The sequence below is a fragment of the Felis catus genome, chromosome C2 (genome assembly GCF_018350175.1).
Source record: "Felis catus isolate Fca126 chromosome C2, F.catus_Fca126_mat1.0, whole genome shotgun sequence".
NCBI classification, from domain to species: domain Eukaryota; kingdom Metazoa; phylum Chordata; class Mammalia; order Carnivora; family Felidae; genus Felis; species Felis catus.
The window spans coordinates 161158-188894 of record NC_058376.1 but is presented as its reverse complement, the minus strand read 5'-3'; the positions used below and the strand labels follow the sequence as shown (position 1 = coordinate 188894).

The 27737-nt window shown below is 44.7% G+C and overlaps 1 protein-coding gene across 9 annotated transcripts in view; it reads left to right on the top strand.

Moving 5' to 3' along the window:
• The window catches only part of PRMT2 (protein arginine methyltransferase 2), a 72160-nt gene that overhangs the window by 14365 nt on the left and 30058 nt on the right, over window positions 1-27737 (top strand). For 3 of the 9 annotated variants that reach the window (XM_045036461.1, XM_045036460.1, XM_045036455.1), the window contains exons 1-2: window positions 20431-20589; window positions 22780-22893. In XM_045036461.1, the coding sequence (XP_044892396.1) occupies window positions 22840-22893 (54 nt within the window). In that variant the 5' untranslated portion in view covers window positions 20431-20589; window positions 22780-22839. Of the gene's footprint in view, window positions 1-20412; window positions 20590-22779; window positions 22894-27737 lie in introns of those variants that run through there. The other 6 variants (XM_045036457.1, XM_045036456.1, XM_045036459.1 and 3 more) reach the window with 4 other exon arrangements.

Here is a 27737-nt window from a genome sequence, read left to right as displayed (position 1 = left end):
TGCACCCCAGCGTCCTCTGTGCACCTACCCAGCAGCCTGGGTTCTCCTGTCCTCCGCAGGGGTGTGTCAAGGACTGGGGAGCGCTGTGATTTTACCCTGCTTGTGAGCTAAGGACATAGCGTGTCATTGTTTCAGAAATGTCGGTGGGTGGCCCACAGTTCTGGGTCGGAGATTGCTCATGGGCGCATCAGCAGCCACAGCCTTATGTTCACGTTGGTTCTGTGCTCCCAAGTCCACAGCTGCGATGCAGATAGGCCGGGATGAGGGTGCGCTCACGCAGGGGTTGTGTTCGCAGAGGGCGCCCTGAGCCTGAGTGGCTCTCTGCCCTCATTTGAAGTGGCGAGGAGACGACCCTGCCTCGTCCCTCCTCGGGGTGCCCCCTGCAGCGTTGGCACGAGGCCGGGGCGGAGAGTGGCCAGGGCCTTGCATGCTTGTGCTGGCAGTGACACGCGGGGCCCCATGGGCTGTGGACCGGCTCCAGCTTGGGCAGCCAGCCAAGCCCAGCCTTGGGCAAGGGTCCTTGTCGGTCTGTCTTCCTTTGGACACTTGCTCTCCCTCATGCCTGGGGAGCCCTTGAGATTTCTCTGTGTAGTTACTTTGTTGTTGTACTTTCATAATTCTTTACATCCACTTGGACCCAGATCGATGCACTAGGTAACCATAAAAATTAAAATGTTTATTAATTTTTTACTATTACATCAGGCTAAGATGATTTCAAAATAAAAAATTTTAAAGATATTGTATGGAGAGAGTAAGCTTAGCAGAAGGGACAAAATGGAGGAAAACCACAGCACTGTGCCTGAAACCAGTAGCCAGTTTTTTAATGTATAAAATCCCCCAACTGATGTGCTATGATCTGTATTTTACCGATCAGAACATGTCTGACACCACATATACGTTTTTTTCCCTACATTGACCGGTTCTCTGACAACGGCTGCGTGTCTTACCGTTCGGTTCGGTTCTCACACAATCTGCCTGGAGTTCGCACAGACATCACAGGTTAGGGGCTCAGTCCCACAAGACTGCCCAGGACCACACATACTTCTGACTGACTGCCTATAAACCGGGGGCTCCCACGACCCCCTCCTCGGGTTCACTACTTTGCTAGAACGACTCAGGAACAGAGAAATGGAAGAGGTACACAGGGCGAGGTATGCGGTGGGAAGGGCCCAGAGCTTCCCCGCCCTCTGGGTGCATCCCCCTCCCCACACCTCCATGTGTTCACAGGCCTGGAAGTTCTCTGAACCCCATCCGTTTGTGTTTGGTTGAAGGTTCCATTTTGTAGGGATGATTAATGAACTCATTGGCTACTGGTGGTTGAGTCGATCTCCAGCCCCTCTCCCCTCCCCTCCCCTCCCTGAGGCTGGGAGAGGGGCTAAAAGTTCCCCCTGCTGATCCTGTGGCCTATTCCTTCAGAGTCCAGCCCCCATCCTCAAAGAGTCACCCACCTTATTAGCATAGTCCCGAGTGTGGTTGGAGGGAGCTTGTTATGAACAACAGAAGATACCCCCCTCACCCCATCACTCAGGGAGTTCCAAGGCTTCACAACTGGGGGCACAAAGACCAAACATATATTTCTTATTATATCACAATATCACATGAGGTAATAAGACATTGTAAATATAAATATCCCACTATAAAAGGAATATGTACTATTGCCCAAATAATGAAAAAGCTTAGGGAGACAGTGTACCAACAAAGGGTTGGATGTTTTGGATAACCATCACTATGGGTGTTTTCCAGGGGCTGAAAGGGACTGCTGGTGTGACCCCTGGAAGACAGGTGTCCACTGTGAACAACTGAATTGACTTGTCTAGCTTTGCCATATCGATAGCCAACAGCCATCCACTTGGTTCACGGTCATGGCGCTATTGATAAATGCCCAACGTTTCAGTCTGCAAAACTTTGGGGAGAATTGGGAAAGGGTGAAGGGGGCCCAACCCTAGTGTGTCCACAGCACCTCTCGATGCCAAAGGCACCCCGTGTGACCTAATGGTGAGGGCTCCCTGGGTGAGGGTTCCCAGAATGGGCACTCTGTCAGTGGTCATGGAAAGGGGGGTCCGCTTCCCAGCAAGAGGGAAGTGGATAGAGTGGACGCAGAGGCTAGTGGATCTTTTGGGTGCACAGAGCTTCTGCCAGAGTCTTCCCCCATCACGTAGATGCTCCATCTTCCTTCAGCCACCCTTCGTGCACTCAGCAAACCCTTAGCACCAACTGATTCAGAAACTAGACCCGGGCCTAGCTGAGTCTGCACCGGGGGCAGGAAGAGGCATTCTGGTTTGAGTTTTCGAGGAGGAAAGGCCTTGGACAGAGACATTGTTCTCTGGTACAAAGGACAGTGCCATCCGCCACCAAGCTGCTCACGAGGTCCGTTACAGTGACCCATGTCCGTAGGGAGAATAGGACGCCTGTGTTCTAAAGGGACGTGGGAGAAGGGACAAAAGGCTTCTGTGGTCGTAAATGCAAGTGTCAAGGTGATGAGAATGAATTGCCTTTCCTGGTCTGAAGATCACTGCTACCAGCCAGCAGGAGGCCATGGGGCGATGGTGGGGGCCTTGTCGTGGAGCTCCCTTGGTTTGAGTCCTACCTCTGTGGAGAACCTTGAGCAAGATCTAACCTTCCTCTGCCTCAGTGAAAGAGGGGGCAAGACGCACCCCTGAGAGCATGGCTGCTGGGTAAGTGGGATTTTGTACACGCATCACACAAATGCCTGTGCACATGTATGTGCCGTGCAGAGAACCTACTGTGCTGAATTTATCACAAAAGTAACTGTCCTTGTCCGTGGAAAGCTCCTGATGCAAAAGGGTGGAGGGACAGAGATTTCTTTCTGAGCCAACAGATTAGGGTCTAAAAATGCAGAAGGAACTCATTGGCTAATTTTGAATACTTAGAGCCCAGGAGGTCCCCAGTTTGGCAAATTGTGATGGAGTATCCGTATTTCATGGGTATCACATTTTATTATTTTTATACCACATCAAATTCCATGAATCCATTTGGTTTCTAACCAGTCATTCCAAAACCAGTGCTCCCTTCCAGAAGGGCAGGCCCAACGTGAGCAGCGCTGGCATCCACTCTGGCGCTCGGGTTGGCTTTGGATCCATGGCAACGTTAGGACCCAGCTCAAAACAACAGGGCTTTTGTTTTTGTTTTTGTTTTTCAACTTTTTTTTCTTTCTTTTCTTCTTTTTTTTTTTTTTTTTTTTTTTTTTTTTTTGAGAAGGAGCTGGAGGCTGGAGCATAGCGAGCGTGCTCCACACAAAGCCCCCCATCCCCCACCCCGCCCGGTCCTCAGCCTTGCTGTGTGTGTGTGAGGTCGTTCGTTGCCCGGGAATGAGGTCTCATCTCTGTGAGGAGGGAGAAGGTGTTGAACTGACTCAGGCAAAGGCATCGAAAGAGAACTTGACTGTTTTTCCCTCAGCAGAACTCTGCTACAGGTTATTATCTGATTATACTTTTTATAACTTTTAAGGACTCTTGGAAATTTGCCATAAACCCATGTCAGGTTTAAAGTTTGTAAAAAAAAAATCACTGTCTTAGCCTATTTGTATTTTGTTAATGGGAACAGTTTTTAATTTAACTTGTCTGTAAGCATCAGCATTTTTATGGCTTTGTGCCCTTGTGGGCCCAGAACAGGCACGCAGTACTCAACCACATGAAGCCAACTGATCAACAAAACCCTCCTCAGTTGATAAAACGAGCTAACTGATGAGGACTCACACACCTCGGTATGAAAATGCCGCTGTGGGGTTAAACTGTCTCCAGCAAGAATGCCCATGCAGGTGGGCATGAGTTGGCTTACTTAGCGAATTCAGTGAAGAACAAAATGGGGAAGATGAAAGATACAGACGTGTAAATCGAGAAGCCTAACTTCCGGTGGTTTTCTATTGTAGGACAATAACATTCTTTCTTTTTTATTTATCTGTATTTTTGAAGTCTTTATTTTTGAGAGACAGAATGCATGCTCATGTGCACGTGTGCACACACGAGCAGGGAAGGGGCAGAGAGAGAGAGGGAGAGAGAGAATCCCAAGCAGGCTCTGATGAGTTGGGGCTCGATGCCGTGAACCATGAGATCGTGACCTGAGCTGAAAACAAGAATCGGATGCTTAACTAACTGAGCCATTCAGGCATCCCTCTTTGCTTTTTATTCTATTTTATTTATTTATTTATTTATTTATTTATTTATTTATTTATTTATTTATTTATTTTAACGTTTATTTTTGAGACAGAGAGAGACAGAGCATGAACGGGGGAGGGGCAGAGAGAAAGGGAGACACAGAGTCGGAAGCAGGCTCCGGGCTCTGAGCCATCAGCCCAGAGCCCGACCCGGGGCTCAAACTCACAAACTGCGAGATCGTGACCTGAGCTGGTCGGACGCTTAACTGACAGAGCCACCCAGGCTCCCCCCTCTTTGCTTTTTAAAAACAAACTTTAAGTTAAAGATGTTGTAAAGAGTCAGCACTGTTTTAAAATTTTTCATATAACTGAAATATATCCAGAGGTATACTTATTATCTAATAGTTCAAATGAATGATAATATAAATAAAAATGTAAAGAATATGTGGATGAAATCATAGGAAGGGTAAACTATTTTTGGAAACTAAGGACCTAAAATAATAAAATTGAATAAGTTGATATTAAATTTGTTAACATCTAAAATGATCTCTTCTTAGACTTTTTTTTAAAAATGTTTTTAATGTTTATTTATTTTTGAGAGACAGAGACAGAGCGTGGGTGGGGAAGGGGCAGAAAGAGAGGGAGACACAGAAATCTGAGCTGTCAGCACAGAGCCCAGTGCAGGGGCTCGAGCTCACGGACTGCAAGATCATGACCTGAGCCGAAGTTGGATGCTTAACCGATTGAGTCACCCTGGCACCCCTCTTCTTAGACTTTTAAATGTGTCTTATGTAATATTTTTATATCACTAGCTCAAGTGATGAATTCTTAATATGTTGAAACTTTTTAAAAGATTTCTTGAGGAGGGCTCTTGCAGTATGCTCTGGGTGCAGCCTTGGGGGTCCCTGGAATGGCTCTGGCCTCCAGAAGACCTGGGGTCGTCTGTCTGTCTGAACTGCAGGCTTGCTTCCTCCCTTTTCCGAGCCAGAGGCCAACTAGGACCATGGGAAGCAGAGGCAGACAAGGGCAGTGTTAGTTGCTAGCGTAGTTTCTAAAATGCAAATCCCAGCGCTCAGCGGGGCAGAGTGCACGTGGGTACGTGGGTACGAGCCCCTCCAGGCGACCTGCTGCCCCTGTTGCTTCCTGGAAACTAAAAGGAGGATGAGGAACCTGAGAGCCATGTTGGGCCAAGACGGTCCTGCAGCCACAAGGCGGCTGAAGGGGCTCTTGGTGACTCTCTCAGGCAAACTCCCTCCTGGAGTGACAAGCATCCAGCGCCCCCCCCCCCCCCCCCGCATGGTGAATTGCGTGCCCGGTGTTCTCTCACTGGGCAGAGCACTCAGCAGGTCTCAGACTTGGATGTGCTCTGGTGGCCCCAGGAACTGGGTAGCAGTGTGGGGTTTGGGTTCTGGAGGTGGTCGGGGCCCCTCATATGGTGGTCTGAAAAGCGTAGCCTAGGGCTTGTCCCTGGCCGCAGCAGGATTGTTTGAGGCAGAGACCCACCCTTAGTTTAAAGAGAGTGGCCCCAGTAACAGGAGTTACTGCAGCGCCCACACGACAAGGAGACCTGAGGTGGGCACATGTGAAGAAACCCTTGAGAAGGGGGAAGAAGCCAGCAGGCGTTCTCAGAATTCTCAGCCTGTCCAGGCCACAAACTTTCTTCATCCTCAGGAAACGGAGACTCACAGGAGGGAAATAGTTTACCCAGGTTACATCACTGACAAGAGTGAAAGCCAGGATTTGACCCCTGGTCTGTCTTCAGAGTCCAAGCCCTGACCACATTGAAGTGCTGCCTTCATGCATGACAGCATATGGAAACGCCCCCCTCTTCAGAGAAGCAAAAGAGAAATATTTTCTCTATAATATTTTGGAGGTAGGTATTTCTTTTTGCAAATTCAGTATCTCTTTTCAAAGTAAGTCTTTGGGGGAACATATGAATAAAAGTGAAAGGAAGATGGGCCTATATGTGATTCTTCAGTCTTTAGTCTTTATTTTCCTAAGAGCATTTCTAGAAGCAATACTGTAGGAAGAGTTTTGTATGCATATCTGAGCTACCAAACTTTCATCAGATTCCTTATAAATAAAAATCAATCATAATTCCATCATTTAAAAACTATTGTGTTGTTTGTGCTCTCAGTAGCCAAAAGCTTTGTTTATTTATTTTCAGAGAGAGAGAGCAGGGGAGAGAGGGAGAGGGGCAGAGGGAGAGAGGGCGAGAATCCTAAGCAGGCTCCATGCTCAGTGTGGAGCTTGATGCAGGGCTGGATCCCATGACCCCGAGATCAAGACCTGAGCCCAAATCAAGAGTCAGATGCCCAATTGACTGAGCCACCCAGGTGCCCCAGCCACAGGCTTTATTAAGAAGTGGCCAGGGGCGCCTGGGTGGCGCAGTCGGTTAAGCGTCCGACTTCAGCCAGGTCACGATCTCGCGGTCCGTGAGTTCGAGCCCCGCGTCGGGCTCTGGGCTGATGGCTCAGAGCCTGGAGCCTGTTTCCGATTCTGTGTCTCCCTCTCTCTCTGCCCCTCCTCCGTTCATGCTCTGTCTCTCTCTGTCCCAAAAATAAATAAATGTTGAAAAAAAAAAAAAAAAGAAGTGGCCAGAACTCCATCATCAGTGAATTACATCCTTCTGGATCACACATGTAGGAAGGATACTTTCTTAACAGGACAGAATATTCCAGTTACTATTGCTGCAAGACAAGCTACCCCAAAACCTAGTGGCTGAAAATCCCCATATTTTATTAGATCCTACAAGTTCTATAGGTCAGGGTTTGGGCTGGCCTTGGCAGGGCTCTTCTTTTGCCCCAGGTGGTGTCCGCTGAGGTCCTTGCTGGTATTCAACTGGCACTTGAGTTGGCCTGGAGGGCCCACGGTGGCCTCACTCACATGCCTGGTGCCTTGACAAAGACTACTGGAAGGCTGGGCTGAGTTGGGACTGCCAACTTGAGTGCCGACATGTGGCCTCTCCAGCAAGGTGGTTTAAGGGTTGTCGGCTTCTCACACGGGGTCTGCCTTTCCCCAAAGGAAGCACCCCAAGAGAACCAGGTGAAAGTTGCATGGACTTTTTTGACCTAATCTCCGAAGTCACGTAGGTCACTTTTGTCACATTCTGTTGGTTGCAGGCAGGTGGAAGCCAAGCCAGAATCTGGGGAGGGGTTTAGACTTCACCTCTTGGAGAGGTGGCAGGGTCACATTGGAGAGGATCATGTGGGAAGGGAGAAATTGCTGGGGCCAACACTGGAAAATACAGCCTGCTCTATGGCCATACCCCATGCACGTGCAAAATAAACTCCCCAGGACTCCCAAGGCCTCATCCCATTGTGGGGGCTAGATCTCCAGGATCTCACCACCTACAACAGGCCCACGTGCAGATGAGTGGGATGCCTCGGGAACAGCTTCTTCAGTGTGTTTCTCGCTCATTTTGAGACAAGTGACCTGACTCCATCCCCTCACCGGTGCTGGGACAGGGCTAGGATGGCCGTAATAAGACACTCCTACTCAAAAGGGGGGTTGTGGGATGTAGAGCAGGCACCGTCCATAGCAGTTCCGAAATCCACTGCAGCTCAGTGCGCCAGTTCCTTGACTAGGGGCTGGTAGTGTCCCTGGGAAAGATTCCCCATGGTTTCCAACTTTGCATTCTGGGGTCTTGATTCCACCCTCTAAGTCATTGTTCCTTGTCCATACAAAGTAGCCCGTGTTTGCAGTGGAGTAGTTTTCTTAGTCTGCTGCAGGCCTGCCACGGCACAGGGGGCCAAATGCCTCTTTCCATTTTGTGCTATCTCTGGTGGTTTTAGTCCAAGCTGGTGTTGACGTCGTGAGTACAATTTCCCAATAACTGGGTCTTCTCTGACGTTCACTCCATGAGACACAACCCACGCCCAGAACCTCTTTGAAATGGGCCCCTTGCTAGTCGGGGCCTGCAAGACTGTTGTGACCCAATGCCCTTAGGTTCCCGGAAGGCTGTTAAGTGAGAGGGTCCGAGAGGTGCATGCGTAAGGTCCACAGAAGGCCTTGGCTCATCCGAATAGGTCTTTCAGATGCCAATTGAACTTTTTCAGAGGGCTTTACTTGTCCCAGCCTGCCTCACTGTCACTCTGAGACCACATTTTCCCAACAGTGCCACAGATTCTGTCTTTGCCCTGAGCTCTCTTCTTTGAGAACCTTCTGTTGGGACGGATGGGGGTGAAGCATAGCTTCATTCTGAGCCCAGCCGCTCCTGACTCCTTCACAGTTCCTGGAAGGTCTGTGTGAGCACAGAATCATTTCTTCTTTGGCTGCTCTCTCTCTAACCATTTCTTATTATGTGCAGCTGCAAGGTACCTCAGGACCCTCATAACACCGCCTGGAAACCTCCTTAACTGACCCCACAAGTTGATGAGCCTTTTCTACGCCCTCCACACGGTAGCCGTGGTGCCAGACTTCCCACCGCCCGGTAGCAAGAGGCTTTTCCTTTGGCTTCCAGTCACAGTTCCTTGCTTTTGTTGGGGACTGGCTGACGGCCTCTTCAAGCCTGCCCGCCTCACACCGACGCGGTCCACAGGGCCCTTCCAGCTTCTCTCTGTGGCCTGTCCCCGAGCTCCGCCACAGGTCCTAGCAGCATCCCGCTTCAAAGTACTCAGTTCTGTTCCAGCTGACAGCACGAAAACCTCAACTGCTGTCTTGGTCTTACTGGGTGCAAGGGGTCAGGGCACAGGGCACAGGGGCACGGCTCAGCCTGGCTCTGAAATGCATGAGGTCTCCTCTGGGAAGACCAAACAGCTGGGATGGCTCAAATGATGGGGGTGGGATCACCTGGAGGCCTCCTCAGTCACATGTCTGCACCAGGTAAGAGACCACCCGAAGGCTGGTCTCAGCTGGGACTGCTGTCTAGAGCACTAGGTGTGCTGTCCTCAAGTGGCCTGGGCTCTTCTAGTGACACTGAGAGGGGTGCCCTGAGAGTCAGAGTTCCAGGAGAACCAAAGGAAGCCACGTGGCCTCTTATGAGCTCACCTTGGAAGTCACTACTTGCCCTGTATTCTACTGGTTAAAGCAGATACAGGCCCACCCAGATTCAAGGAGAGGAAACACGGGGCCTGTTTCTTGTTGGGAACGGTGTCAAAGATTTCAGAGCCATTTAAAAAGTCACAACAGCTCACCATCTAGCCACAAACTATTTACAAATAGTAGAGGACACAAGTCTTTTTTAAAGACATTGTAAAGATTAATTTCAATTGAGGTGTGCTTTATATTGTGTAAATTTCATAGTATACTACACCAATTTTATCCTTTTAAAGATGTGGAGCATTCCAGCATCCCAGAAGACTCCTTCGTGCCCACTGCCTTTACTCTGAAACTTTCTCATGCTTGTCTTTGGATGGATACATGCCTGTGAGTGGGATTGTTGGATTACGGGATGGGTGTATGTTTATCTTTATGAGAAACTGTCAAATAGTTTTCTGACACAATTATACCTGTTGACCTCCCCACCCCCAGCAACATACGAGAACTCCGATTGTTCAAGATATTCACCAACACTAAGTATTTTTGGTCTTTTAAAATTTAACCATTCTGATGAGGGTGTGGTGACACCACCTTGTGTTTTTGATCAGGATTCCTGGATGTATCAGTTAGTGTTTGCTGCATACCAAACTGTCCCAACATTTGTTCTAGAACAACAATTATTTATTTAGCTCGTGACTCTGTGCATTTGCCGTTTGGGATTTATTCTTCCAGCCATTTCTAATGCTGGCCTCAGCTGGCCTCACTGTTTTGTCTATAGTTACCATTGGGCATCTAGGTGGCTCTGTTTGTGGAGGAGGCTTGGTGTTAAGTGTGTGTATGGTTGTGTGTGTGTGTGAGCGACTCAGTCAGGAGTGTGACAATGGAAACTGAATGGCATGTTGAGATTACTTTTGCTACTTCTACAGGCACATCACAAGACCAGCCCAAGATTTATGGGCCTACCTCATGCTGGGAAAAACTGTAGAGTCTTAAGGCCATTTTGGCCACACTTAGCTCTCTGGCCACGAAATATTTACATCCCTCACCACAAAGCATTGCTCATGGTATCTCAGGAACCCCCAAAGCCGCCTCCAATTATGGCATTAGGCTTGCAATTCAGGATCTCATGATTTATTTATTTATTTATTTATTTATTTAATTTATTTATTTTTGGGACAGAGAGAGACAGAGCATGAACGGGGGAGGGGCAGAGAGAGAGGGAGACACAGAATCGGAAACAGGCTCCAGGCTCTGAGCCATCAGCCCAGAGCCTGACGCGGGGCTCGAACTCACGGACCGCGAGATCGTGACCTGGCTGAAGTCGGACGCTTAACCGACTGTGCCACCCAGGCGCCCCGGATCTCATGATTTAAATCAGGTCCAGAGGTAGCTGAGGCTCGCTGGGTTCATTTCTTATTCCCAAGGTTTGTGCACAAAGAGAACAAGTCATTTGTGCCTCCTTGCACACACACACACACGCACACACACACACACACACAGCACACGCTGGTGATACTCCGGGAGGAAGACACAATGGATGCTCCCATCCAAACAGGGGTATGTACAAAGCACATACTCATCACTGGTTCAGGGAAATCCTGAAATCCTGCAGGGTGGTGTTCCTGGGTCCCCAGGTCCAGGGAGGTAAATAGGCTCTGCTCCTTTGTAAGTGGCTCACAAACGCCGTGTTCTCCAGCACTCTTTGGGAGTGGCGTCGCAGTCCACTGTTTTCAGGGTGCTGGCCTCTGCCCCATCAGGTGTCCTTCCTTTTCCATAAGGAATGGCCCATGTTTGCTGCTGACTGGCTTTCTCAGAATGATAATTGCCCGTAGAAAGTTGGGGTCCCCACAGGCAGCATTCTTTCTTTCTTTAAAATATAATTTATTGTCAAATCAGTTTCCATACAACACCCAGTGCTCAATGCCCATCACCCATTTTCCTTTCTCCCCCACCCCCCACCAACTCTCAGTTTGTTCTCAGTATTTAAGAGTCTTTTATGGTTTGTCTCCCTCCCTCTCTGTAACTCTTTTTTCTTCCCCCTTCCCCTCTCCCGTGGTCTTCTGTTAAGTTTCTCAGGATCCACATATGAGTGAAAACATATGATATCTGTCTTTCTCTGACTGACTTATTTCACTCAGCATAATACCCTCCAGTTCCGTCCATGTTACTGCAAATGGCCATATTTCATTCTTTCTCATTGCCACGTAGTATTCCATTGTATATATAAACCACATCTTCTTTATCCATTCGTCAGTTGATGGACATTTAGGCTCTTTCCATAATTTGGCTATTGTTGAAAGTGCTGCTATAAACATTGGGGTACAAGTACCCCTCTGCATCAGCACTCCTGTATCCCTTGGGTAAGTTCCTAGCAGTGCTATTGCTAGGTCATAGGGTAGATCTATTTTTAATTTTTTGAGGAACTGCCACATTGTTTTCCAGAGTGGCTGTATGGGTTTCACAGCCAGTCTTATTTCATTTTGAACTAGCTCAGTCCCTTTTAGTCCAAGCTGGCAGTGCTTTTGCCAACATAAATTTCCTGAGGTGTGTTCCATTGTATGAATATGCTACACTGTGTATATGCATCCTCCTGTTGACTGGCGTTTGTAACGGTACCAACTTTTTTGCTATTGTAGATAAAGTTGCTATGAACATTCTTGGACAAGGCATTTTGGGGATGTATGTTTTCATTTCTCTTGGACAATGCCCTGGGGTTCTTTTTCTGAGCCACTGGGTACATATCTGTGTTATGAATTGTAGCCACTCATTACTCATATATTAAAGCTCCAACCCCCAATGTGACTATTTGGAGACAGGGCTAATAGGGAGGTAATGAGGGTGATGAGGACATAAGGGTGAGGCCCCACTCCAATAGGACTGGTGTCCTTTATAAGAAGAGGAAGAGATACTAGATCTCTCTTTCTGTTATTCGAGACCCTGAAAAAGCAGTCATCCACAAGTCAGGAAGAGACACCAGAAACTGAATTTGCTGGCATCTTGATCATGGACCTCCAGTCTCCAGAACTCTGTCAAAATAAATGTCTATTGTTTAGCCAACCAGCCTGTGGTATTTAATTGTGGCAGCCAGAGTGGACTTGTGTAGTATGCTGAGCTTTGTAAGAAACGGCCATTTTCCCATAGTGGCTGTAATATTTTACTTCCTCAGCAACGTATGATAATTCTGGTTTCTCCACATCCATGCCAACATTTGGATGTCAGTGTTTTTAATTTTAGCTGTTCTGTGTAAAGGTATCGCATTGGGATTTTAATATTTATTTCTCCAATGATTAAAACTGTAGAGGGACTTTTTAAAAATGTACTTATTGACTATTTGTAAAATTTCTCTCACGAAGTGTCTATTCAATCATTTGCTCATTTCTATTTATTTAATTAGTTTCTGAGTTTTAGGGGTCTTATATATTCAGTATACAATTCTTTTGATATGCAAATTTAAAATGTTTTATTTATCTTTGAGAGCCAGAGCACAAGTGTGGAGGGGCAGAGAGAGAGGGGGGACAGAGAATCCAAAGCAGGTTCAGCTCTAACCACAGTTAGAGCTATGAGATCCTGACCTAATAATGTTCAATGGACTGAGCCCCTCGGGTGCCCCTGATATGCAGATGTTTTGCAAACACTTTCTTCCAGTCTATGGTTTACTTATTCGCTCTCTTAATTGTGTCTTTTGATGAGCAAAGTTTAAAATTTTGATAGTCTGATACTGTGGTCGGCAAATGGATTTGTAAATAAAAGTTTTATTAAAACACAGCTGCACCCAAAATAAAGCGGGGGGGAGGGTGCGCCTGGCTGGTTCAGCTGGAGGAGCATGCGACGCTTGGTCTGGGGGCTGTGAGTTCAGGCTCCTTGTTGGGCTTAGAGCTGCGCCCATTCATAAACATACTGCCTGTAGCTCTCTTAATACTGCTGCAAAGGCCGTGTCTAGCAGTCTGACTGACACTGCCTGCAGGGCTTAAAATATTTACTACCTGGCTCTTTACCAAAAAATGTTTCCTGACCCCTGGTCTAATTTCCCATTTTTTAATTTTATTGTTAGTGCTTTTTACATCTACGGAAACTTTGCTACCTCTAAGTTTAAAGTTTTAGCTTTTATATTTGGGTCTATGATCCATCCCAAATAAGCGTCTGTGTAGTGGCAGGTAGGCATCTAGGGTCATCGTTTCTAAACAAATAGCCAGTTCCTGCAGCACATCTTCCAAAAAGACTTTTCTCGTGAAAATTGCTTGGGCACTTTTATTCGAAATCAATGACTATAAAAGTGTCTATTTCTGGATTTTCTTTTCTGTCCCATTGATCTCTTTGCCTATCATTTTGCCAATACCACACTGCCTTGATTACTGTATCTTTATAATAATTCTTGAAGTCAGAAGGTGTATATCTTACAATACTGTTCTAAGATTGTTTTGCTATTCTAGGTCCTTTGCATTGCTCTTGAAATTTATAAATAAACATTAAAAATTTTTTTCAATAAAAATTTACTCCTAAGCATTTAAGTTGATGCTTGTTCTGCATTGCTCTCAGCCTATCCTTGGGGACGCTATCGACTTGAAATGCCTGGGGACACTCACCGCACCCCCACCCTGTTTGTCCACAGACTCCCCCCCCCCACCCCACTGTTTGCACAAACGCCCACAGACTCCCCCAGGTGCAGCCAATGTGGCTGGATCCGCCCTTGCTATTATGACTGCAAGATGCCCAGCTGCAACCACCTTCAGGGAATTTTGAAAATGTGTTACTCACAGTTCCTGGAGGGTAACCGTCCAGCGCCCCACGGTGAGGTTGTGGTGGGGGGGGGCAGGAGGAAGAGGGGAGAATATGGGCCTGGGGTTCTGCCTTTATTGAGGTCAAGTCCGGTAGCCTAGGGTTTTAGAGGTCTGGTGAATTTTAAACATAAGAGCAGGAATTGAATTTCAGGAAAGGAAAAGCAAGAGGTCAAAAAGTCAGGTCAGCTGGTGCTTTCTAAAAGAGGGAACTTCATGGGCAGGGTGTTGTGGCTTTTCATCTGGTGTGTAGCTGGCGATGTATTTATTGGAGATGGATGTCTGTGAAGTGGAGACCTTGGCACTCAGAAGCTTAACGTTAGGCACTTACATGATGCTTGAAAAAGGTAATTGTCAGGAGCTCACACTACAGTGCTGTTATACGTGGGTTTTAAAAAAGTTCATTTTCAATGTTTTGTTCCTAGCACATAAAAATACACATATTTCTCTATGCAGATCTTTATCCTCCTATCTTGCTAAATTCACTTATTTATTCTAGTAGTTTTGTGATTCCTTAGGCCATTCTATGTGAGCAATCTAATTATCTGTGAATGCACACAATTTTCTCTTTTGTTCTAATAGCTATTCCTTTAATTTATTTATTGCTTTACTTGCCTTATTGTGCTGGTCAGGATTTCCTATAAAATGCTGAACTGAAGTAGTGACAGTGGATGCATTTGCTTGTTTCTAATGAGGATTTTCAGTATAACATCATTAAGTATGATTTTTGTGTTAGGGTTTCTAAAAGATGCCTTTTTAGAGATAAAGATGTTCTACTTTTGCTGATAAGGTAGGGAAGCTGAGGAACTCCATTGTAGAAAGGCTCCATCTCTGCCGTTTTTCTGCCAGGTCCCATTTACTCATGTCCCATATTTTGCCTTTGAAAAAGCCAAAGAAGCTTTGTTCCCACTTGAAGGGGGAAGCAAAAAAGTTAATCTTTCTGAGTCTTGTCTTAGGCCCTGAACACCTGATAACATCTAAGAAGAGCCAGATCTCAAACATGTTCTGGGACATTAACTTTGAACAAACCTTGGCTGACACTGGCATCAATACCCCCTACCTTTGGTGACTCATGGAATAACACCTATCATTCACCTGACACTTGCCTTTGATGGGACCCTACCCCGTATTCCTGAAGGAACACCTACGTACCCTAGACCCCTTTCCAATATAAACCCCTAGCCCCCGGCGACGATGAGACTCCTTCTTCTTTCTGAGTCTCCCAGACACTCCATCTCCTCTTCTCTGTCACTCACACTGTTCAGTAAAGTCTGTTTTCACTCCTTCACTTTCCGGCTCACATTTGATTTCTGTCCTGCCGGAAGCCTAAGTCCCTCTGCTGGACTCCCTCCTCTGGGTCCTTGGATCTAGCCTGCCTGCGTCGCTGATGTTTAAAAACATCATGATTGGGTATTGAGTTTTGTCAAATCCTTTAAAAAATTTTTAAAGGATTGAATGATCATATGTTTCCTCTCCTTTATTCTGTTGAGATTGTAAATTGCATTGATTTGCAAGTGTTATAGTCCAATTTGGCACTACTAGGATAAACTCCAGTCCACCTTAATAATGTATCACCCCCTCCACTTATCATCGGGTTTGATTTTCTAAGATTTTGTTAAGGATTTTTGTGTCTATTTTTATGAGAGATATCAGTCTGTAATTTTCTTTTATTTGTCAGGTGCTTGTATCAGAGTTAAGTTTCCCTCATAAAACAAATGGAAAGTGTCCATCCCCTGTTTTCTTAAAATTTTGTTAAATGTTGGTGTTATATCTTTTTACACATTTAATAGAATTCAGCAATGAAACAATTTGCGTTTGACATTTTCTTTGTGGGAAGGTTTTTAACAAATTCATTTATTATATATATTTTTCATTTTCTTTTGTGTCAGTTTTGATAAAGGTAATGCCTTTAAAGGAATTTATCCATTTCATACAAATTATCAAATGTGTTTGCATAAAGTTGGTCATGGTCTTCTAATTTATCTTTTTAAAAATGTTTTCTTTATTTTTTTAAGTAATCTCTATGCCCAACATGGGGCTCGAATTCATGACCCCAAGATCAAGAGTTGCATATTCCTCCAACTGAACCAGCCAGGTGCCCCCCATTTTTTTTTTTTGAAGATTTTATTTTAAGTAATCTCTGCACCCAATGTGGGCCTCCAACTCACAACCTGAGATCAAGAGTTGCCTACTCTACTGACTGAGCCAGCCAGCCCCCCCCCCATTTATCTTTCTAATATTGGTGTGATCTGGGAAGAGGTCCCCCTTTTTATTTCTAATATTGATAGTTTTTTTTCTCTTGATAATTCTTGCTAAAAATTGATCAATTCTATTAATTTTTTTTAAAGAACCAACTTCTGTCTTTGTTAATTTTTTCTGTTATTTCCTAGTTCACGGACTTGTTTATTTAACTTAACATTTATTTAGTTAATATATTTTCTTTCTTTGACTTAGTTTGTTTTTAATTTGCTTTTCTTTTCTTTTTTAATTTTAGTTTCTTAAATTGGAATTTTATTTTTTTATTTTTTATTTAAAAAATTTTTTTCTAATGCTTATTTTTGAGAGAGAGTGCAAGCAGGGGAGGGGCAGAGAGAGAGGGAAACACAGAATCCAAAGCAGGCTCCAGGCTCTGAGCTGTCAGCACAGAGCCCGACGTGGGGCTTGAACTCACGAACCATGAGATCATTACTTGAGCTGAAATCGGACATCCAACTGACTGAGCCACCCAAGTGCCCCTTAAATTGGAAATTTAGATCACTGCTTTTAAATTTTCTTCCATTCTAGTGTAAGCACTGAAAACATCAATTTCTTTCTAAGCTCTGCTTTATTTGCATCCCCCAAATATTAATGTACATGTTAGTCCATTTGGATAGTAATAACAAGGATACCATAAACTGTGTGGCTTACAAACAATAAACATTTGTTTCTCACAGTTTTAGAGGCTGGGAAATCCCAGATCATGCAAATTCAGTGTCTGGTGAGGGTTTCCTGGGCCACAGAAGGCGGTTTTTCCCCATGTGTCCTTGCATGGTGGAAGGGGCAAGGAGCTCTCTGGGGTAGTCTTTTATAAAGGCACTGATCCCATTTTTGAAGGCTCTGCTCCAATGATCTAATCTCCTTCCCCAGGCCCCACTTCTGAACATCATCCTGATGGGGGTTAGTTAATGTAAGAATTTGGGGGACACAGACTTCCAAACCACAGCAGTACATTTTCATTATCACTCAATGAAAAAAAAATTTTTTTAATGTTTATTTATTTTTGAGAGAGAGCGCGAGCAGGGGAGAGGCAGAGAGAGGGAGACACAGAATCCGAAGCAGGCTCCAGGCTCCTAGCTGTCAGCAGAGAGCTGGATGTAGGGCTCGAACTCACGAGATCATGATCGTTAAATCGGGCACTTAACTGACTGAGCCACCCACGTGCTCCATTAAAAAAAAATTTTTTTTTTAAATCATTACCACTCAATTTTTTAACACTCTCTGGTTTCTTCCTTTGACCCATGGATTATTTCGATATATGCTGCTTAATTTCCAAATATTTGGAACTTTGCTAGATTTCTAATTGTATTTCATTACGGTCAGAGAATATACGCTAAGATTTCAATCTTTCCAATTTATTGCGACTTATTTTATGGGTCAGCAAGCATATTGTCTTTCTTGGTTAACATTCCATGTGATCTTAATAAGGTATATTCTGTAGTTGTTTGGTGTATTAATTATGATGGTTAATGAAATCATTGGTGTGATTGTGTTTAGATCTACATCCTGTGTGTGTTTGTCCAGTTGTCAGTTACTGAAAGACAGATGACATTTGATGTTACTTGGTACTATTGTACATGGAATTTTTAGATTGCAATTTCTGTTGATTGCTACTATATTGGTCCTTCATCTCCAGCCTAGGATATTCACTTATTAGTTATAATGCGTTATTTATAGATTATTTTGGATTATCTGCATACACAATCATGCCATCTGTGAATTGAGTTTTACTTTTTCCTTTGAGTCTTTACACATCGTCTTCCTTTTGCCTTCTTGCATTGGGGTACGATCACCCTTCCACTGTTGAATAGAAATGATAGAGGACATCCTTCTTTTCTTCCTGAATCCAGGAGGAAAGCACGCACTATTTTGCTATGTTACCTGTTTTTAATAGATGACTAAGATTAAGATATTCCTTTTTATTTCTAGTTTTGTGAATTTAGTGGGTGTCAAGTTTTATGAAATGTTTTTTTCTGCACCTATGTTTTTCATCCTATAACCTGAAATGTGGAAACAATTTTGATTTTTAAATTTTAAACAAGCTTTCATTCCTAGAGTAAACCATACTTGGTCATGATATGTAATTTTATCTTTCACTGGATTGATTTATAGCAGAGTTATGCTGGCCTCATTGAACCAGTTAGGAAGTATTGCACTTTTCTTTATTTTCTGGAAGAAAATGTTTAACACTGATATCATATTCTGCTAATATGTTTGGAAGCATTTACTAGTGAAGCCATCTGGGCTTCTTTGTGAGAAGGTTTTAAGTGATAAAATCAATTCCTTTAACAAATATGGAACTATGCAGATTTTCTAATGTCTTTTTGAAATGTTTATTTATTTATTTTGGGGAAGAGAAAGACACACACACACACACCATGAACGGGGGAGGGGGGGGGAGAGGGAGAGGGAGAGGGAGAGGGAGAGGGAGAGGGAGAGGGAGAGAGAGAGAGAGAGAGAGAGAGAGAGAGAGAGAATCCCAAGCAGGCTCCACATTCAGCACGTAGCCTTACACAGGGCTCAGTCCCACCACCACGAGATCATTACCCCAGCAGAAATCAAGAGTCAGTTGCCAACCGACTAAGCCACCCAGGCGCCCCATTTCGAAATATTCTTGTTCAGTTTTGGTAAGTTGTTTTTCAAGGAATTTTCCCACTTTATGATTTGCTAAAATTTTCGACATATAGCTTCATCATATGTTCATTATCTTTTAAAAATTCACAGAATCCAGGGGAGCCTGGGTGGCTCAGTCAGTTAAGCTGTTAAGCGTCTGATACCGGCTCAGGTAATGATCTCAGTTCCCGAGTTTGAACCCACATCAAGCTCTCTGCTGTCGGTGTGGAGCCTGCTTCAGATTCTCTCTCTTCTCTCTCTCCCCCTCCCCTGCTCATGCTCTCTCTCAAATAAATAAACATTAACAAAAATCTATAGAATATGTACTTACTTCCCTTTTCATTCCTCATAGTTTGTTTTCCTGCTTTTTTTTTTTTATCGTGGTCAAATGCACACAAAATTTACCACCTTCACCATTTATAAATGCACACTTCAGTGGTATTAAATATATTTCCCTCGCGTGCAACTATTGTCAACATCCATCTCCCTAACTCTTTTCATCTTGTAAAAACGCAAACCCCATACCCATCAACTTCACCTCTTTCCTCTCCTCCCCCGGGCAACCACTACTCCATTGTCTGCGTGATTTTGACTACCTTTTCCTACCACCTCCCCCCGACCCCCCACCCCTACTACAGTGTTGCTACCTGCCCACCTTGAGACCACCGCACAGTAAGGGCACTGACGTTTCCCTATTTCCCTTCTAATATCAAACTTCTTGGTGAAATGAAAACTTTAATCAATGTCTGATTTGTCAAGTGAAAAGAATGTCAAATGGTTCTCACTTCACAGCATAGATGGGAAAGCTAACTGAATTATTATAGAAAAGCAGAAAAAAGGAGGGCCTACTCCAGAAATCTGCCATTTCTGTCACCCACAATGGGTTTCTGTTCCCCACTCCAGGACCGGCCGCAGCCCCCGCTGCTCCACCCCCTAACGCGGCTCCGGCCCCGGCCCCCGCTGCCCCACCCCCTAACCCTGGTCCGGCTCTGGCCCAGGCTGCCCCACCCCCTAATCCCGGTCCACCCGCAGTCCCCGCTGCCCCACCCCCTAACCCGGGTTCGGCCCCGGCCCCCGCAGCCCCACCACCTGACCCGGGTCCATCCGCAGCCCCCGCTGCCCCACCCCCTAATCCGGGTCCACCCGCAGCCCCCGTTACCCCACCCCTTAAACCCGGGTCCGGCCCTGGCTCAGGCTGCCCCACCCCCTAACCCGGGTACGGTCCCGGCCCTCCCAGCTCCACGCCCTAACCCGGGTCCATCCGCAGCCCCCGCTGCCCCACCTCCTAACCAAAGTCCGGCAGCGGCCCCTGCTGCCTCGCTCCCAACACTGGGTGAGGCCTCCACTGTCCCCCCTCCACTAACTCGGGTCCGGCCGCCATCGCTCCACATCCCCAACTCGCGTACGGTTCGGGTCTCCGCCACCCACCGCCTCAACCAGGCTGGGGACCCACAACCGGCTGCAACCCCACCGCTGACCCCGCCCCTACAGGAGGCTCAGCGGGCACAGAAGGGGGCTCCGTGTTCCCCGTGCGCGCCACTGCGGGAGACGGGACTCGTAAAGTGCGCCTGCGCGACGCGCTTGGCCCAGAACTGGTCCTTCTCCTAGACGGGCCTGAGCGACTGCGCCTGCGTGGGGCCGAAGACGGTGGCTCCATTACCCGGACATAGGGACGAGTGCGGACTGCGCAGGCGTAGGGAGCGGGGCCTAGGGAGGGGTTCTGTCCGCTGCCGGCCTGCGCGTACTGCGCTTGCGCGGGCCGAGGGCGGTGGCTCGGGCTCCTGGTAAGCGCTGTCTGCCCCTCCGCACCGGCGGTGTGGACGCAGAACTCAGCGGAGAAAGGCGGCTGAGGTAGGTTTCTCGTGGGCAGCTCAGGCGGCTGAACCGAACTGAGGTAGGACGTGCCAGGTGAGGGTCCTTGCCGGGCGTGTGCGTCAGTAGGCCGACCGAGGCCTCTATCCCCTTGAAGACCCCCGAACCTCCTAGGAGCTCTGGCCGCTGACTGCAAGCTCGGCTACTGCAGGGCCACGCCCCTTCCCGGCCACGCCCACCACCCTGGTTCCTCCCCCCCCACCACCACGCCCAACAACGCGGTGCCGCTTTCCCCAGCCACGCCTTCTCGGAGAGGTGCCCACCTCACTTTCGTCTGCGCGAGCCCTCATCCTCTGTGAGCCCCCTCCCTTTCCTCCTTACCCCTGGTAGTACTCCTGCATCTAAGCCCTGTGTTTCACTTCATATCCCCCTCATTCTTTCTCCTCCCATCCTCTATTGCCTTTGGCCACTATTCCCTGATCCTGGGTCGTCTACCCGGTGCCGCCGCCCCCCCCCCCCCCCCCCCCCCGCAGGCTGGTCAGCCCACCTGGCCCTGCCCCATCAACCGGATCCAGCCTCACCCTCCCCAGCCCCGTTCAGCAAACCATCCCTGTCCAGGCTCCATCCCGCCCTGGCCCCAGTGCCAGTGTTTTCCAGTGAAAATACAATGTATTTATATTAGAGTTTGTTGTTAACCCTAAAACAAAAACAACAAAACCCTGCTAGGTATTTTGCCAGCAAAAATGGGTTTATTTAAGAATGGCAGATAATTACAATCCAGGATAAGCAGTCTATGGCTGAGAGTTGAAAGTGTAGTGGCTTCTGATTGGTTGGGTTGTGATAGTCTCTCATTGGTTGTACTGTTGCTGGGGGGAGGAGGAAATCCTTTCTGCTGCTGGAAGAGTGTAGTAGTATCCGCTGCGGGATCTGCTCTTTCTGGTGGGTCTGCAGGTAGCGCTCATTGCTGGCCTCCTCTGACTCCATTCTAAACCACTCTGTTCTGTTAATTTTCACATTGTAATTATAGATCCCACAAAAATAAGTATTAAGTCACGAATAAGTGAAGAATGCATTTTAAACAAAGCATTGTTATGTAAGAAAAAACACATTCATGTTGGAGTATAGTATGGATTATACGGTCACTGGGAAAAATGAGAACTGAGAATGAGAAGGGAAAGCCTCTGGAAGATGTAGACTTTTTGGTTCCTGTTAGTGGAAACACTTGAAAGCCCCAGGTGTTGTTGACCTTGAAAATAAAACAACCAGTTATTTTTACCAGAAAAGTGGGTTTATTTGGAAATGACAGAGGAATTACAATTTCAGACCTGCAAACTATGGGGAAACTACTGGCAAATGGACTAGTGTAGGAGAGGAAGGTTACTTTATATAGAGAAAAAAGGTGGGGCACCTGGGTGGCTCATTCTGTTGAGCATTTCACCCTTGATTTGGGCTCAGGTCATGATCACAAGGTTGTGACATCAAGCCCCAGGACCCCATCTTGGGGCTCAGGGCTGAGCGTAGAGCCTGCTTAAGATTCTCTTTATCTCCCTCTCTCCCTGCACCTCCCCTCCTCCTCTGCTCACCTTCTCTATTAAAAAAAAAGAAAGAAAAGAAAAAAAGGAGGAAGTTGGGAGGAGCTGCTTTGAAGGAAAGGCCATTGGAGGAAAGTGAGTGTGGGTGGTCACCCTTCCTGATTGGCTGGGCTAAGGCTGTTTGGCTGTTTCTCATTGGCTGGGCTGCTGCCTGGGTAGGAGACCCTGCTATGGTAGGAAAGTGAACTTTTTCCTGCCTGGTCTGTAAGGAGTGGTAGGGTGTGAGAGCTCCCCCTGCTGGTCTCCGGACTACATTTCAAATGAGGTTTCCTTGATTTTCACAGTAAGGAATTTTAATTGGAGTGAAGGCTATCAGGGTTCCAAGAAAAGATATGGCATTAATTTGTTGTTTTAAATCAATTCAGTAATCTAACAGAAACTAACAGTATTCATTAAATAAATAAGATCAGCACCTTTGTAGACTAGTGAAGAAAACACAAGTTCATAAATTTCAAATGCTTTCTATTGTTTTCATGAAGAATTTCATTTATAAATTTGATTTCTGTTTCATTCTTTAAAAACCCGTTTGACTTCCTTTTGGCATAGGATCTTTATCATGGACCGTAGAAGTGAAGCAAACTTAATTATTATGCAGGGTAACAAAGTATTTTCTCATTCTCTCTCTTTTCAAAAGTAGAAATGGAGGGGAAAATGAAACATTAAAAGCGGCAGCTATGCGGCAGATCCTAAGAGAACCATGGCAACATCAGATGACTGCCCCAGAAGTGAATTGCAGGTAATTTCAGGTCTGGTATGTAAGAACCTGTATTTAAAAACTATGAACATTGCAGAGAGCAGAGCTTAGCCACCAACCATGGGATGCTTAAATAGAGGAAATTACAGATGGCATTCTGAATTGGGCATCATAAACACCTCCCAGGAAACCTACCTTTGGTACCTGTGCTGGTGAAGCAAGCACATTGTTTTAGTTGTTTAATAAGGTCCTAGGCATAATGTCTTACAAGCAGGCATAAGGTCCTAGGCATAATGTCTTACAAACTTACAAGTTAGACACATTAGAAGTGATTTATATATTCATACTTTTTTTCTGCCTGTAACACATCTAGTTTCATTCAACTTATTAGTAAAAAAAAGATTACCCTACATTTCAAGGAATGTTGATTATATCAAATTAAAAACCAAATAAATACTCAAATAATCTTTTTTAAAAAATCAAAACATTTTTATATCAGTGATGTCCAATTTTAACATTTTTTTTTCTAGCCTTCTAATGGTTGTTCTAATTTCATTTGGGTTTTCATATATAGATTTGATTCATAGTTGTGTCATTAATCTTTCTTAATCATAAAACTTTTTAATTCCATGGATGTCCTATTCTTTTGAGAAATTTTTAAAATGTTGGAACTTTATAGAATAATATTGCAAACATTATCTGTACATGCCACACAAAAGTGAAAACTTGTTAACATTTTGTCGTATTTGCTTTAGAATGTAAATATATATACATATATGTATATATTTTGAAGGAAACCATAGATAAAGTTTGTGCCCCAGCCCCATTCTTCTTCCTCTGTTTCCACAGGCAAATACTACTGTGAATTATAAACTGATCTTTGTGCTTCTGCACCATTTTTTTACGTTTTTATACCTAGTATAGGCATCTTTGACCAACATATGATACTCTTTGTGTGTGCTTTTTAGATTTTACTTAAGTGGCTTCATATTCTGTGTCATCTGCTGCTTGCTTTTTCCACTGTTACTGTAAAAAAAATTTTTTTAACATTTATTTTTGAGAGAGAGAGAGAGAGAGAGAGCGCGTGTGTGCACGCTAGCGGGGGAGGGACAGAGAGAGAGGGAGACACAGAATCTGAAGCAGGCTCCAGGCTCTGAGCTGTCAGCACATGAACCGAGAGATCGTGACCTGAGCTGAAGTCAGATGCTTGACCAGCTGAGCCACCCAGGCGCCCCTCCACTAATGTTACTTTTGGGGGATTTGCCCTTGATGTATGCAGGTCAGTTGCAGTCTTACTGTTATACAGTAGATGTACACCACATTTTATTTATTTCCCTTTTGTGGACACTTGATGTTTCCAGTTTTTGTCTATTTCCAGCAGTGCTGCAGTAAATATCCTACACATCTCCTTGTGCATACGTGCTCTCTGGTGTATACTTAGTAATGGCATTGCAGGGTGGAAGGGATTGCATATTTTCAGTTTTACTAGATAGTGATCAGTTGTTCTCCAGTTTACGGGTCTGCCAGGAACCCATATAGTGCTTGGTAACACTTGAGAGCATCAGACTTTGAAAGTTTGCTCAGTCTGATGAGTTAGAAATGATATCTTGTTATTTAGTTTTTAATTACTTGGGCATCTGTCATGGAAGTATTTCTGTACTGTTTGTGTTCATCCGGTTAATAGCGCTCTTCATTACAGAAGAGATGCCTGCTATTCAAAATTTGTGTTTTATCTTTCCTTCCCCTGATCACCTTTAAGGGGTTTTATCACTTTCATCTTTTCAAAGAACCAGTTTTGTCTTTGTTGAATTTCTCTGTGTTCATCTGTTTTCTATCTCATTGGTTTTCTCTTTTTTCTTTATTTCTTTTATACTTTGGGTTTCATTTTCTATTTTTATAGCATCTTGTGATGGAAGTTTGGATCACTGATTTAAACCTTCCTTTTCTTTAAGGGGCGCCTGGCTGGCTCAGTCGGTTAAGAGTCCTACTTGGTCTCAGGTCATGATCTCACAGTCTGTGAGTTTGAGCCCTGCGTCTGGCTCTGTGCTGACAGCTCAGAGCCTGGAGCCTGCTTTGGAATCTGTGACTCCCTCTCTCTCTGTCCCCTCCCGCTCATGCTCTGTCTCTGTCTCTCAAAAAATAAATAAATGTTAAAACACACACACACACACACACACACACACACACACACACACACACACACACAAAACCTTCCTTCTCTAATATATGTTTTTAAAGGTGTAACTTTACCTCTGACCATCGGTTTGCTGTACCTCACACACTTATATACATCATATTTTCATTGTTGATCAGTTAAAATACTTTCTAATATGTTATAGTGGAAATTAGAAAATTTAGACATGTGTTGTCTATTTTCAGACATTTAGGAATTTTTGCTTATCTTTTTGTTATTTAATTTTGGCTTGATTATGTTGTTCAGAAAAGATACTATTTAAAGTTTCAGTGTTTGGAAGTTTATTCAGGCCTGCTTTGTGACCTAGTCAGATGGGCTGTTTTGGCGAATGTTCCACATGCATGTGCAAAGAGCATGTTTGCTGTGGTTGTTGGTTTTCTATAAATGTCATTAAGGTCAAATGGGTTATTAGCGTTAAGTCTTTTGTGTCCTTTCTGACTTTTTGCCCGTTTGTTGTGTCAGTTACTGAGAGAGATGAGCTTCAAAAATGTCCTTTTTGATTGTGGATTTGTCTTTTTTTTTTAAATTTCCGTTTGAATCTATCACTTTATGCTTCATATATTTTGAATCTGTTACTTGGTGCATGGATTTAGGGTAGATTTTACTTTCTAGATTGATGGATTTTTATGAAGTCTTTCTTTTTACCTATTAATATTTCTTGCCCTGTGTCTATTTTGTCTTATGTTAATACAGCTGTACCAGCTTGCGTGGTACACATACACCAATATTTTGGATCTATTTTAAATCTAAGTCCATATATTTAAAATGTTTCTCTTGTAAAGAGCCTATACGTATGTCATTTTTCCCCCTTGTTGGGTAACTTCTGCTCCTAAATTGGAGTATTTAGTCTGTTAACATTTAACATAATGACTGGTATGGTTAAGTCTAACATCTTGCTGTTTTTCTATTTCTTCTTTGCATATTCTTTGTACCTTTCTCCATTCTTGCCTCCTTTTTGATTAATAAAATATTGTTTGCAATTCCACATTATCTCCTCTATTGGCTTTTCATGTGTATCTTTTACTGATATGTTAGTGGTTACCCAAGAAATTGTGATATGCATCTTTAACCTATCTCAGTCTTTTTTTTTTTTTCGACCACTTCATGATGTAAGATTCCTCCAAATTACTTGCCTTTACCAGCCCCCATTTTTGTGCTATTTGTACTATTGTTGTAACATACTTTACTTCTTTATATGTCATAAGCCCCATAATGAATTGTTATTGTTTCCTTATACTGCTTAAGTCTTTCTTATAAAGGATAAGAAATAGTCTTGTCTCCCTACATATTTACTTTTCTGGTGTCTTTATATCTAAAACTCTGGAAAATATTAAAGACTGTGATAATGCCGGTTGCTGGTGAGTATTCAAGCAGAGAGCACTCGCTGCATTGCCGTGAAGTGTGAAGTGCTGCACCTTTGATGGAAAGAATCTGGCAAATGTGTGAATGAAAACCATGCATATTTTTCAGCCCTGATAATCTATCCCGTAGAAGTAAAATATCATGACATAAGGATAAATGTGTAGAGATGTTTGTGGCCACATTGTTTACGGTGGTAGAAAGTTGGACACCAAGAGAAAGTCCATCAATCAAGGGTGACTGAAGAATCAGGAAGAATTCCTTTTGTAGAGTATTATATAGTCATTGGAAATTATAAATTAGAGTTCTAAGAATTGGGGAGTTTTTTTTGCAAGTTATAGTGTGAGTAAAAAAACCCCAAAATTAATCAAAGGGTTTGTGACATCCTTCACAAACAACTATGTCAGAAGAAAAACCGCATGTGTGTGGGTGTATGTGTGCATGGATGTGTGTGTGACATGAGCATGGAGAAAGTGTGGGAGGATGTGCCAGGTGACTGGTAAAGGTTAGGGAGGGCGGTGAGAAGCTGATGATGTAGGTGGAGCAGGGGCAGGGGAAGGGGAGCAAGCTAAAAAGGAAATTATACTGTGTAAAATGAATCAGATTACTGTAGTAAGAAAATGTGCAAAGGATACAGATAGGCAACTAACAAAAAAGTTGACCAAAAAGTACTTGAAAAACATGTTTGACCTCACTAAAAATTAAAGGCAGATGGAACTGGAGCACCTGGGTGGCTCAGTCAGTTCAACGTCTGACTCTTGATTTCGGCTCAGGTCATGATCCCAGGGTCATGGGATTGATCTCCAGCTTGGGCCCTGCACTGAGCATGGAGCCTACTTAAGATTCTCTTTCCCCCCTTTGCCCCTCTCCCCTGCTTTCTGTCAAAAAATAAAATTAAAATAAAATAAGATAAAATAATAAATTGTAAAATTATAAAAAAAATAAAGACAAATGGAACTAACAAAGACAGTGTCTCCACATCAAACTGGCAGAGTTGAGTGATGATGCATGTCCACTGTTGATAAGGGTGTGGGAAAACCATTCACTGTTTTCTTTTATGATTATTCAGAGACTAGAGAGCGAGAATGAGCGGGGGAGGGGGAGCGAGGGGCAGGTGGAGAGAGAGCGAATCCCAAGCAGGCTCCATGCTGTTGGTGCAGAGCCCAACACGGGGCTTGAACCCACGACTGTGAGATCATGACCTGAGCCGCTATCAAGAGTTGGATGCTTAGCTGACTGAGCCACCCTGGTGCCCCTCTTTTAGTCTTATGTAGGTCTGAGGAGCTACCTTTCTGGAGGGTATTTGGTGGTGATATCAGAAGTTATAAAAGTGGGGCACCTGGGTGGG